Source organism: Lissotriton vulgaris, chromosome 5 (assembly GCF_964263255.1).
Source record: "Lissotriton vulgaris chromosome 5, aLisVul1.2, whole genome shotgun sequence".
In the NCBI taxonomy this organism is placed as follows: domain Eukaryota; kingdom Metazoa; phylum Chordata; class Amphibia; order Caudata; family Salamandridae; genus Lissotriton; species Lissotriton vulgaris.
This window is the reverse complement of record NC_141693.1, coordinates 14,361,006-14,375,543: the sequence shown is the minus strand read 5'-3', so window position 1 is coordinate 14,375,543 and position 14,538 is coordinate 14,361,006. Positions and strand designations below refer to the sequence as shown.

At 44.3% G+C, this 14,538-nt stretch overlaps 1 protein-coding gene across 1 annotated transcript in view; it reads right to left on the bottom strand.

Moving 5' to 3' along the window:
• Nucleotides 1-14,538, bottom strand: part of LOC147709997 (zinc-alpha-2-glycoprotein-like) — a 177,135-nt gene that overhangs the window by 85,368 nt on the left and 77,229 nt on the right. Inside the window, exon 2 of the mRNA XM_086920676.1 lies at nucleotides 9,596-9,865. Coding sequence (XP_086776802.1) covers nucleotides 9,596-9,865 — 270 coding nt within the window. The remainder of the gene's footprint in view (nucleotides 1-9,595; nucleotides 9,866-14,538) is intronic.

Genomic DNA, 14,538 nt, shown 5'->3' with positions numbered 1-14,538 from the left:
ACCGAGGCCGCAATATCAGTGGAACCAGTGTGCATACTGTAAGAAAGAGGGTCATTATAAGAATGACTGTCCAATCTTAGCGCAAAATAATGCTGCAGCAGCTCAGAGAGGTCGTGGTGGTTCCATGCAAAATTCTAGAGGTCGAGGACGAGGTGCTATGCCTCCACAAACGAATGATCGCCCTTCTAATCACTTTGATCAACGAAATGGACAGTCTGCCCAACAGAATAGGTCTCAACAATATCATGTTGAGGATTATTGTGAAGTTGATGAGGGATTTCAACAAACTGAATACTAGGACAGCCATGGACAGAGAGAGGGAGTAGTATCAGTTCCAGTGGATCAGAGTGGGCCTTATGTCGCAGTAGCAACATCAGGTGTAGTCGAACCGTTTCTGTTGGATACTGGTGCAGCAAAAAGTTCTATCATTCATGCGAAACTCCCTGGCGCACCTTTGTCCGGCTTAACAAATGTTTCTGTAGGTTTTTCAGGCGCCCCTGTTTACAATCCTGTATCTGGTCCTTTGTCTATTTCTGTTGGACCGTGTCAATTGAAAGCACCCCTGATTTTGACAACCGGTTGTAATGAAAATCTGCTTGGTTTAGACTTGTTAAAACGCCTATATGCGACATTGTACTGTTCTCCTTCAGGAGTACAGCTTACATTGGGTAAAAGAATCACCTCTCCGATGTACTTGTCAATGGATGCACTCCCGCCAGAGCTGCGTTCACTCCCTGATACTCTTTGGGCGACTGGTCCTAATGATGTAGGCCTTTTGGAAATTCCACCATATGTAGTCACTTTAAAAGCAAATGTCAAATTTCCACGAATTCCTCAATACAAGATTTCTAGTGAAGGTGAACGTGCACTTTTATTGCTTGTGCAAGATTTGATTGAGAAAGGTGTGGTTGAAGAAACTAGAGGAAATGTCTGTAACAGTCCTGTATTACCAATTTTGAAACGTACTGATCCTTCAAATCCTCCAGTGTATAGGTTTGTTATTGATCTCCGAGAGGTTAATAAAATTGTGATTCCGCAGTTTCCTGTGGTTCCAGACATTACTGCATTGTTAACGTTGATTCCTGCTACAGCCACATGGTTTTCAGTTATCGACTTAAAGAATGCCTTTTTCAGCATTCCGATAGCCGAAGAAAGCAGGGATATTTTCGGCTTCTCTCTAGGAGGTCGAAGCTTCAGGTTTAAACGTGCTCCACAAGGCTATTGTGAGAGTCCGTCCATTTACAGTCAGGCATTAAAAAGTCAGTTAGATTCCTTTGTACTTCCTCCTGGTTCTGCCCTAGTGCAGTTTGTAGATGATCTTCTGGTGGCTGCCGTGACAAGGAAACTTGCAAAGCAGCTACAATTTCCTTATTGCATCATTTGTCTAGTTTGAATCACAAGGTGTCACCTTCGAAAATGCAATACTGCTGCCAAGAAGTGACCTACCTAGGTCATCTCTTGTCAAAGAAGGGAAGGAAGTTGACCCCAGAGAGAATAAAAGCAATTACGCAGATGAGTGTTCCACACACACAGAGAGAAGTACGTGCCTTTTTAGGTATTACCTCATACTGTAGGCAGTGGATTCCAAATTTTTCTCTTTTGGCAAAACCATTGGTAGCTTTGACTGGGAAAGGTGTTCCAAGTCCGGTGCCATGGTCTGCTGAATGTCAGGAGAGTTTTTCTGAGTTACGAAATGCACTATGTTCAGCTCCTGTATTGGGTACACCCGATTACAGTAAGCCATTCACGCTCTATGTTCACGAGAGAGAAGTTTGTGCGTTGAGTGTTCTGACACAGAGATTTGGTGATAAACAACGCCCTTGTGCGTATTTTTCATCAACATTAGACCCGGTAGCTAGAGCATTACCTAGTTGTTTGAGAGCTACAGCGGCAGCTGCGGCTTCCATTCGACAATCTGCTGGTTTGGTGATGAATAGCATGCTAGTGGTTATGGTTCCTCATGCTGTGGATACACTCATGAACCGAACCAAGACACAACACCTTACTAGTGCTAGATTATCAGGCTATGAGCTGACACTGTTAGCGAGTCATATTCAAAGCAAAAGATGAAATGTATTGAATCCAGCAACATTGTTGCCGACTAATCAGGAGTCGAGTGATTCCGAACCCCATGATTGCTGTTTCAGAACCGAGGAGGAGACAAAAGGACAAATTGATTTAAAAGACACTCCGATGTCAGATCCAGATGGCACGTTGTATGTTGATGGGTCATGCTTTAAATTGGAGAATGGTGATGTGACTGCTGCTTACGCAGTAACGACTTTGAGTACGATTGTGGAGACTGCAAGAGTGAGTCAGAATTCTGCCCAAGCTGCAGAATTGATCGCTCTAACGAGAGCGTGTGTTTTAGCTAAGGGAAAGAGAGTGAATGTTTTCACAGATAGTCAGTACGCGTTCGGCGTGGCCCATAGTTTTGGCTGTTTTTGGAAAGAAAGAGGTTTCATTACGTCCCATGGGACTAAGATTCAACATGGTCAGCTAGTTAACGACTTGTTGGAATCTCTAACCTTGCCGACTGAAGTTGCGATTGTGAAATGCAGTGCTCATAAAGCAATCACGGATGATGTTGGTCGTGGAAATGCTTTTGCTGATGAGACCGCTAAACAGACAGCTAGAAATATGATGAGTAGAATGTATGTTGCTATGTCTGCGAGATGGATTTCCGAGTCTGGAATGTGTGAGGACACAGTGGAAAGTGTGAAAGAAATTCAGAAAGAGGCGACTGAGGAAGAAAAGCTTGCATGGAAAGAGAGTACGGGTAAATTGGACTCGAGTGGATGTTGGATTGATCTGTCGGAACAACAGCGTTGGATGTTGCCTGATGCGTACGTGCTTGCAGTGGTAACGATGGCGCATGGAGCAGCACACATTAGTTCTAAAGGGATTTGTAAGATGTTGGCTCTAGTCTGGAAGAATGATGGGATTAGTAAGTGTGCAGAGAGAGTGGTGAAAAATTGTATGGTATGCCTGATGCATAATCCTGGCAAGGGAGTCCCCTCACCTGCTTGTCATTTCGCTCCTCCTTCCTGCCCCTTTGAAGTGATTCAGTTAGACTTCATTCACATGGATCGTTGCAACAACCTAAAGTACGTCCTAGTGGTAGTTTGTGCTTTCTCCAGATGGCTGGAAGCATATCCACTGAAGGACAACACTGCCCTATCAACTGCCAAAATCCTTCTCAAAGAAAACTTCCCTAGGTACGGTATGCCACAGATTGTATGGTCAGATAACGGAAGTGAGTTCGTAGGGAAAGTTATGCAGAGTGTGTGTGCCGGTTTAGGGATCAAGCAGAAATTTCACAGTGCAAACCATCCCCAGTCTGCTGGTTTCTGAAACTTGCTAAAATACAGGCATCCACGGGTTTGTCCTGGCCAGAGGCACTACCCTTGGCTTTGTTATCAACGAGAGCGACTGTACATTCTAGAGTAGGGCTTTGTCCTTATGAGATAGTTTTTGGTCGCCCCGCTAATGTTTGGGGAGTGCCAAGGCCAAAAGAATTCTGTTCACTGGAATATCCAATGTTGATTGATTACCTTTACGACTTGACTGCTAAATTGAGTCTTATTCACCAACAGGTTTTCGATGCATTGCCAAAGCCACCGGAGAGTCCAGGTCATCAGCTGAAACCTGGAGATCACGTCGTCGTTCGAAATTTTGCAAGGACGAAAAATCTTCAACCCAGATACGTCGGCCCATACCAGGTGCTGCTAGCAACAAGAACTGCTATTCGTGTGGCTGGTAGGAAAAATTGGATACACACGACACACGTCAAACGTGTGCCCCTGCCACTTCCTTACGATAACTGGGTGAAGACGGGAATTGGTGCCTCTGAGTTTGAACGGACACCCAGGTTTATCCCGTTCAGCGATGCCGAACTAATAACTGACACATCGAACTCTGGCTCTCCTCCTGAAACTGCTCCTTTGATTTCTGAACATTTGTCCTCTGCATCAGAAGAAACTTTGCCATCTGCGAACTTGAACATTGCAACCTCTGCTGAAAATACACTGTTTCCAGATCAAACAGCTCCTGCAAAATTGAGATACAATTTACGGTCTCGCAATATGGACAAATAAAGCAGGAAACTGCCTATTTTACACATTTGAATTTTGACACTTTGCCTCCAGCCAGGAAGTTTGCTATTGTTTTTATTGTTTTAAAATTGCCTTGCCGTCTGGGTAGCCGTAGGGTCGGGGCTGTGTGCCTAGTTGAATCTGCGGGGGTCAGACACAAGGTCGATCTTTCTGTTAGTTCTAGGAACTCCCAGGGCTGATAGAGGCATTTTCATCTACGTACACATCATCAGTGGTCGCGAGCGGATTGTAGAAGATGGAGCTTCCTGAGCTGCAACGAGAAAATGTAATTTATGTACGCAGAAATAGGCTTTACAGAATTCTTCACAGCAAATGCTTTCTGATGCAATGTGCCATTACATTTTTGATTGTTTTGATAACGTTGGTGGGTGGAATCGTCTTTGGTGTGAATTTAATTTTTATGCCAGTAACTACAGTACCTCCCCTTGATCCTGCTACTTCTACTGTTTCTTCTATGCATTCTTTTCACTCGTTTCCTGAACATGAGCAAGCTCGACGCTCAGAATTCATTGATAACACTTTCGTACAACTCTTGCACCAACACCAACTGGTAGTTAACACTACAGACTGCTGGGTGTGTGGTTTGATACCCCACACTATGGATAAAGGCATTCCCTATTTAGTTTTGCCTTTTAGCTATAATGGATCATTTCAGGCCTCTCAGACCATTTTTGCCTATGCCCTTGAGACCTATCCTCCACGTACACCTCGTTCCACTAAATACAACTCTGTCAACAAAGCTTTAGTCCAGGGAATTATTGACATGATCAAAGACGTCAATAATACTCCATCTTACCCTAGAGATGAATTACGAGTATATTTGAGTTGGAACTCTACAGAGTATCGCCTTAGTTTGGGAGAAAGCAAGCGTAAAAGCTCAACTCCAGTCTGGGTCGTGCCTCACCGAGGTCAGGTCTGTTTGCAAGGAAATGGGAGAAATCCGAGAGCTCAGCTAGGGAGGAGTGAGTGCGTTGAGACTTATATGTTTCCGTCTAACTCTTCCCCTGCCTTCCTTACTGCTAGGGGTACCTACTTCATCTGTCAAGACAGAGCGTATACATGGTTGCCCACTGACTTTGCAGGTTTGTGTTATATTGCTCGATTGTTGCCTCCAACATACACTGCTTCTTCTGATTATCACAAGACCAGAGTAGCAAGAGGTTTCTTCAGCAAGGAAGATACCGCTGGTCAGGAAGCTGGTGACTTCTTCAAGGGTTTCCTTCCGTTCTGGGGGCCTATGGCCAATAGTAGAAATATACGTCAGCTAACACGGGTAGTTGAATCTACTATTACGGAAACTGCTGGTGCCCTTAGTAACTTGACAGCTGAGCTTCAGGCGGATCGTCTCATGACGTTGCAGAACCGTATGGTTCTAGACGTAATACTTGCAGATCGAGGTGGGGTATGCAGAATGATCCAATCGAGCTGCTGTGTTTTTATTCCCAACAATGCTCCAACTGTCTATGAGGCGATCTCTAAGCTACACAAGATTTCCGACTCTATACACGTAGACAAGGGAAACTGGTCCTTCATGGAATGGTTTTGGACTCTGATATCAGCGTGGGGATGGAAGGTTCTGATGGTCATTGGTGTCATCTTAGTATTCCTGTTCTCGTGCTGCCTGATTATCCAGTGTGGTCCCGCTTTGTGTAGTCTCTGTGCTGCAACCTGTTTCAGAAAACCACCTGCTTTTGGAGAAAAGGCGCGAGAAAGGATGATGATACAACAACATGTCACTGACCTGATGAGCATAGAGTTAGACTCTGACATAGACTAAGTAATTGCCTATGTAAGGGCAAAAGGAAGGTCTGAGGTTCCGTGACGATTTGAACCCGTGTTTTCAACATTGTCGTAAATACATAATTTTGGTATCCGTGAACCGCAAATGATCCATTTAGCATATCCTGGTGTTTTCGCTATGCTACGAGCAAGAGTACTCCTGTTACAAACACATTTCTGATCTACCCATGGCATCCATCTTAGATTATGGCAGCCATTTTGTGTTTCTTGCCCTCACATAGACAATGGACACGCAATGACCTCTGATTACTTCATTTCGATTAAGGACACGCAGGCTTTAGCTGGAGATTCACCTCTCTAGTGACACGTGCACCTTAGAGCAGAACACGCCGTGGCTGCATGACTCGACAGAAACTGCCTCCTCTGCCTGAGGCCAGTCCTGCTATACTGGTTCTCGTGTTCGTTGGCCTGATCATGATTAGGCGGCCAAAGCTGGTAGCCTTGCCCATTTACGACCCACAAACATCTCTTATCCTGCTTTTCTATCTTCTGCACCTGGCTCTGCTCCTTTCCTTCTGGGCCTTTATTGGGGGAGGTAACGAAATTTACGATGAGGCGGTCCGGCTCTTGAATGAAAAGTTGACATGGGATTGTGATGGAATAGTGGGAACCCCTCGTTCGTAATGTTTTGACATCAGATATTATTGACGATTCCTGTGCAACGCCAAATATTTATTGTTTAGGACACAAAGGTTTGGGAATGTACTAACATGTAAAGAATTTGCCTGAAGCCCAATATTTCGTATATAAGGAGCAACCCTCTTTGTACAAATCGAACAGGCTCCTAGATACTGCCCGTGTGTAGTTTCTGTGACTTCTGTGTCCCTGCAGTAATAAACCTTTGGTCTTTGACGCCACCATCGAGAAGCCCGTGTTTCTGTTTATTTGTGCACCGAGACAGGTAGAACTCCGGGGTCTTCGGGTGTTATCCCTGACACCTCTGGAAGGAACCAAAAAGTCCAGAACTCCAATAAGTCCAGAACTCCACCCTGGCCAGCCAAGGTGGCAGAAGCCCATATTAATTCCACCCTGACCAACTTTTTGGTGTCTAATTCCATTCTAGACAGGTCTCAACATGGATTCCGAGTTGGGCACAGCACCGAAACTGCCCTCCTGAGCGTCATTGAACATCTTCGGACCATACTGGATGCAGGAGGAACGGCAGCACTGATTGTTTTAGATCTCAGTGCTGCCTTCGATACAGTTTCCCATAAGGTGCTGTTGTCCAGACTTGAGGAGGTAGGAGTCGCTGGCCAGGCCCTCAGTTGGTTTAGGGCTTTCCTTTCTGACAGATCCTTCAGGGTCTCTATCTCGCCTTTCCTTTCGAAGGAATGCCCCGTTGAACAGGGAGTTCCTCAGGGGTCGGCTCTCAGCCCCACCCTGTTCAATGTGTATGTCCTCCCGCTGGCAGAGGTAGCCAGGAAACATGGGCTCATGTTGGTATCCTACGCCGACGACACCCAGCTGGTGGTAGCACTGAAAGATGAAAATGGCTTGAGTGCTATGAACTTCAGACAAACCCTCACAGATATCACCAGCTGGATGTCAGCAAACTATCTCCAATTAAACGCCGGCAAAACAGAGTTTCTGCTTCTAGGTAAAGATACAACGGCCTGGGGAAACAACTGGTGGCCTGAAACTATGGACCAGCCGCCTGTCCCCAAGAGTGTGGTAAAAAACTTAGGAGTCTGTGTGGACTCTGCTCTGAACTTTACCCACCACACTAAAAAAGTTGCTGCCACATGTTTCGGAATTCTTCGAAACCTACGGCCCATTTTAAAAATTTTCGACCATCAAACCCGCCAAGTGGTGATACAATCAGCAATCCTATCACGGCTGGACTACGCTAGCTCCTTACTGTTGGGAACTAATGTAGCCGAGAAAGTTAGACTACAGAGAGTCCAAAATGCTGCTGCAAGAGCTCTTACAGGTCTACCCCGGCACAAAGCGGTTTCCCCCACTCTCAGGAACCTACACTGGCTCCCCGTTGAAAAGAGGATCCATTTTAAATCCTTATGCCTTGCTTTTAAAATCCTGAAACTCTCCTCCCCACCGATGTTATGTCCACTGCTTTCCCCCTACGTCCCTCGGCGTACCCTCCGGTCAGAGGGTCAGAACTTGGTCACTATCCCCCGCATCAAGTTAAGTCGTTTGGGCAGTCGCTCATTTGGTTACTTAGCTGCCAAACTTTGGAATGGACTTCCAGCCCAGATCCGAGAAATCAACGACCTTTTATCTTTCCGGAAAGCTATCAAAACCCACCTTTTCAAGTAGTTATGTTATGTACACTTTTGGACAACCCCTTAAAATTCCATCTTAGCTGTCCCTTGGACATTGGCAGCCAGCGCCGGGACGCCCCTTGGCTGGGGCAGCCGTGCGCTATATAAACACCTTTAACATAACATAACATAACATAACATCTACAATGAATTAAATAACTCTTAATTTAAAGGGACTAATATCTAGCAAGTAACCCAAAGAGGACCATGTCATGTGTATATTATCAGTTACCCAAACGTTGCCTCTGGTAGAGTACCACAATCAAAAGTCTGAACACTGTAATTATTAGCATTTCTGTCTCCTGTGATGTAAAATCTAATTACAAATATTCAGCACAAGAGGAGAAGAGAACAAACAAGACGCCTCATTAGTTGCTGCTCAAAAATGCAGTATCTGCCTAGAGTCTAAAGGCAGAGTTCAAAGTGTGTTAACTTATCCAGTATACATTCAATATAGGTCTACTAAATGACACAGGGTCAAGATTCTATTGTTTCAATCACAATATGCTCAGGGCCACTGGAATTACGCATCAAGGGAGCACAAAATGTATGCGGCAGGGTTTACTAAATTATGCAGCAAGAGAAGCCAAATTATGTGGCATATTGCAGCACCTTTATTGATGGTAGTTCTGCATTATTTTGTAATTATTTAACATAGTAATACTGTCTGAGCAAATATATCACCTCAGTAGTACCAGTTTTACAACAAATCACAGAAATAAGCAACTAAAAGGAGACCGTTTCACTCTTCCGAAGGGCCTTCCACTGCGCGCAAACACATGGCACATTTTTTGTAACTTTTGATCCGTTTGTGCTTCTATCAGTTTGTTGTTAAAATCTGCAGATTATGCAGCAGGTGGTGCCCTCTGGAATCAATGGATACTTTCTCCAGTCAGGGAAATTGGACGCTCCGATGCATCCCCTGTGCACTATACTCTAATATATGCAGCGCATTTGAGCATTTAAGATCTCTTGGAAGCTTCTATAAGTCATGCTAGGGGCAGCCCATGTGAACACTTAAAGATCTGAGGCCCCTGGGTGTCCGACACAGTCTGTGTGCCCTGGTCTGCAGGGGAGAGTCACATTGAAGGGGATGGAACCTGGGGCCAGCCGGCTGCAAAAGATCACACAGCTGGCTCTGGGTGCTGCTGCAAGCTGTGCATGTTGCTTGAAGGATGAACAGACCCTGAGTATATTTATATAAAGTGTACTGAAATATTGAAAATGTGACAGAAATATTTTTAAATAATGCTCCTCATTTCTCTTCGGCTGGTTCTGCCTCCTTTTGCAGCATTCACTGCCCTTGTGGCACTTGTCTCCCCATCGACCCTCTCACACGCACCCCTCTGTCGCTGACTTCCATCTCATCTCATTACTCAACCCCCTTCCCCGGTGACTCACCTGAGGTCTGAGTATTTTGCTCCATCAACTCCCTCAGCTTGTCACTCAGCGTGTCCTTCACTTCTTGAAAGATGTACGTGTTGTCTTTCCAGAAATGAGGATCCTTGTCTGTGATGTTCCTCATCCAGGGGGCCCGGGGCCCCGCCATGCCGCTCTCGCTGGTGTAACCCATGATGGGGACGTCATCCACAAACCCGACTACGGAAAACTGGGGGGCTCCAGGGAGAGGCTTCGACAGAAGGGAGAACAGATATCGGAGAGAGTGCGAGCCTGGGGGAGGGGGGGAAGAGGAGGGGAGAGAAAGAGAATTAGAATTAGAAAGCGGATATTGCCTTCCATGAAAGGCCCCCACATATCGCTCTTAAGTGTTTCACAAATTCTCTCTCACCATACTCGTTGCACTGATCTTGCACGCACCCTTCTGTGTGTAACACTACTCCTAGCACATACCTCTCTAACCATGTGTAACACTTACCCTCGCACAAACCCCTCTAACCACATGTAACACTAATTCCCACACACAACTCTCTAACCACATGTAACATCAATTCCCACACACAACTCTCTAACCACAGGTAACACCAATTCCCACACACAACCCTCTAACCACATGTAACACTACTCCCTGCACAAACCCCTCTAATCACATGTAACACTAATTCCCACACACACCCCTCTAACCACATGTAACACTACTCCTTGCACAAACCCCTCTAACCACATGTAACACTAATTCCCACACACAACCCTCTAACCACAAGTAACACTAATTCCCACACACACCCCTCTAACCGCATGTAACACCAACTCCCACACACAACCCTCTAACCACATGTAACACTACTCCCTGCACAAACCCCTCTAACCACATGTAACACTAATTCCCACACACACCCCTCTAACCACATGTAGCACTACTCCCTGCACAAACCCCTCTAACCACATGTAACACCAATTCCCCACGCATCCCTCTAACCACACGCACCCCTCTAACCACATGTAATACTAATTTCCACACACCCCTCTCCACATGTAACACTAATTCCCACACACACCCTCTAACCACATGTAACACTAATCCCCAGAAAAGTTATGTGTTGGGAGCTACCCTTTCTGTCAGGAAAAGGACTGGGTCAATAACTAAGAAAAAAACAGGTTGCCTTTTCCTGAATGTTGTACCTTTCTAGGTGTGCCTCTTCCACTGGAGGTGGCCACCTCTGTATTAACCGGAATTGTGCAATCTTATCTAGGTTACCAAATTTACAACATAGGTTATCAATCTTCCAATATCATATGGGACCATGTATGACGCATAGATTTGTTAAAAAATATAATTCTTTTATTCAAGATAAAGTTTTTGTTTAAAAAGTCATAATGTTACAAGGCTGTTGCAATTAAAAACCGTTCCACGATATATGTTCAAAGTATATAGACAATATTACTAGCACATTTAAAAGACAATACCTCATAAATTTTAAAAAAATTCCTTATACAACATAATTTTTCAAAAACATATTCATAAAAAACACAAATGTTAGGAACAAAACTGTCGACGCGGCGTTTCGGTGCCCCTGATGTTCTTGCACCTTCTTCAGGACCTTAGAGTTCTCGAGAACACTCACGAGAGAAGGAGGACGCCACGCAGTTCAGCTCCCTTCAGCAAAAACTCAAGCCAAGTTAAAAGGCATCTATCCAAAGATCATCAGCCACCTGAGTGAAGTAAACTAAGAATCACTCTAAAGATCTAATAAGACGGAGCAGGGGCGGGAAGTACCCAACCAACAAGAAAGGGAGCTCCCAGAGGCATCCTCCTGAAACATAAAGTAACAAGTGGAAATAAAAACCGTACTGAAGTGGTTAAATTTCCACAGTCTCTACAGAACATCCAAACAAAATTGATTGAGAAGAAGTCCCATATTAAAAGAAGGGAAAGAGGATATGAGCAGATGTTAAACAGCCTCATATAACCAAAAGGGCCCAGGGAACACAACCTGGATGTGACCAATCAGGGAACAAGTCCTGAAGAAGGTGCAAGAACATCAGGGGCACCGAAACGCCGCGTCGACAGTTTTGTTCCTAACATTTGTGTTTTTTATGAATATGTTTTTGAAAAATTATGTTGTATAAGGAATTTTTTTAAAATTTATGAGGTATTGTCTTTTAAATGTGCTAGTAATATTGTCTATATACTTTGAACATATATCGTGGAACGGTTTTTAATTGCAACAGCCTTGTAACATTATGACTTTTTAAACAAAAACTTTATCTTGAATAAAAGAATTATATTTTTTAACAAATCTATGCGTCATACATGGTCCCATATGATATTGGAAGATTGATAACCTATGTTGTAAATTTGGTAACCTAGATAAGATTGCACAATTCCGGTTAATACAGAGGTGGCCACCTCCAGTGGAAGAGGCACACCTAGAAAGGTACAACATTCAGGAAAAGGCAACCTGTTTTTTTCTACACTAATCCCCACACACACTCCTCTAACCACATGTAACACTAATTCCCACACACAACCCTCTAACCACATGTAACACTAATCCCTGCACACACTACTCTAACCATGTGTAACAATAATCCCCGCATAAACCCCTCTAATCGGGTGTAACTCTAATCCCTGCACCAACCCCTCTAACCACATATAACACTAATTCCCGCACACGCCCCTCTAACCACATGTAACACTAATCACCACACACACCACTCTAACTGTGTGTAAAACTAATCCCCACACACACTCCTCTAACCATATGTAACACTAATTCCCGCACACTCCGCTCTAACCATGTGTAACACTAATCCCTGCACACACTAATCTAACCACATGTAACACTAATCCCTGCACACACCCCTCTAACCACATGTAACACTAATCCCCGTACACACCACTCTAGCTGTGTGCAACAGTAATACCAGAACACACCCCTCTGTGTGTAACAATAATCCCCACACAAACCCCTAACTGTGTGCAACACTAATCCCCACACACACACCGCTCTAATCGTGTGTAACACTAATCCACGCACACTCCCCTCTAGCCACTTGTAACTAATCCCCACACACACCACTCTAACCGCGTTTAACTAATCCCCCCACACACTCCTCTAACCATGTGTAACACTAATCCCCCCACAGACCCCTCTAACAGCGTGTAACTAATTCCCACACACACCCCTCTAACCGTGTGTAACACTAACCCACGCACAAACCCCTCTAACCACATGTAAACACTAATTCCAAAACACACCCCTCTAATCACATATAACACTAATTCCCACACACAAGCCTCTAACCCTAACCACATGTAACACCAATTCCCACACACAACCCTCAAACCGCGTGTAACTAATCCCCACACACACCCCTCTAAAGTGTGAAACACCAATCCCCGCACACACCCCTCTAACCATGTGTAACACTAATCCCCCACACACACTTCTCTAACCGCGTGTAACTAATTCCCGTACACACCCCTCTAACCGTGTGTAACACTAATCCCCCCACACACCCCTCTAACAGCGTGTAACTAATTCCCACACACAACCCTCTAACCCTGACCACATGTAACACCAACTCCCTCACACAACCCTCTAACCACATGTAAAACTAATCCCCACACACAACCCTCTAATTGTGTGTAACACTAATCCCTGCTCAAACCCCTCTAACCGTGTGTATCATGAATCCTAACACACAACGCTCTAACTATGTGTAGCACTGATCCCCACACATGCTCACCTAACCATGTGTAACTCTAATCCCTGCAAACTCCCCTCTAACCGCTTGTAACTAATCCCCACAAACACCCCTCTAACCGCATGTAACTAATCCCCACACACACCCCTCTAACTGGGTGTAACACTAATTTCCGCACAAACCCCTCTAACCACATGTAACACTAATTCCCGCGCACACCCCTCTAACCACATGTAACACTAATTCCCAACACAAATCTCTAACCACATGTAACACCAATTCCCACACATAACCCTCTAATAATAATAATAATAATAAAACCATTTCTAAAGCGCCTGGGTACACTCAGCACAGTGTGTCCCCGCGCTATGATTGCTGTCAACCCCCTAAGTAGCTGTTAACACAAGGCTAAGAGACATTGCAAATTCTAGCTGAAGATAATTAAGTATGTGGAAAAAGGTAGGTTTTAAGTTTAAGGCGGAATCTCACTTCTGATGGTTCCATACAGAGTTCAATGGGAAGCTCATTCCATTATTTACCCACCAGGTACCTGAATGAGCGGCCTCCCATTCTAGCCTTACAGATGCGAGGTACCCTGAACAGCATAGTTCCCAATGATCTCAAATTACGTCTGGGAAAATGAATGGTCAGAAGCTTTTGCAAATACGCTGGGCCTTTCCCTTATAACTAGCAAAAAAATGGGGTGACCCAAGTAGTCAGCAGACCTGGGTAATGATTATCATACAAAAACAATGGTCTCTAACCTTTCTTTTGATAAGAACCAGGTACTTAGTTAGACTTTCACCTATTCAAAGGGCCTATATATCTGAATTAGCCCGATCCACTTAATGTCAATTTTATCCACAGAGAAACAAAGTAGAAAAACAACAGCAAAGTATTCAAAACGACATAGGGCAGTTTTAATTCACTTCATTGTATGTCTGTCTCATAACAAACATTTGTGGTTGCCCAAAAGAAGGCGTGCAAAAGAATAGAATTTCTAAAGTGCTTAGTAGAAAAAGTTAAGAAAACAACAGTAAGGAGAGTGATATTTACAAAATCATGTGTATAAGCAGTACATTTGTACAGATTAATTCATTAGGTCCTGGTGTGTATTTTGCAGTTCTAATCACAGTTTATCTCAAATTGGAGACTTTGCTTCCAAATTTAATGTTGCACACACAATTTTTTATATATACAACAACATCCAGGACAAATTAAAGCGTCGACGTTTC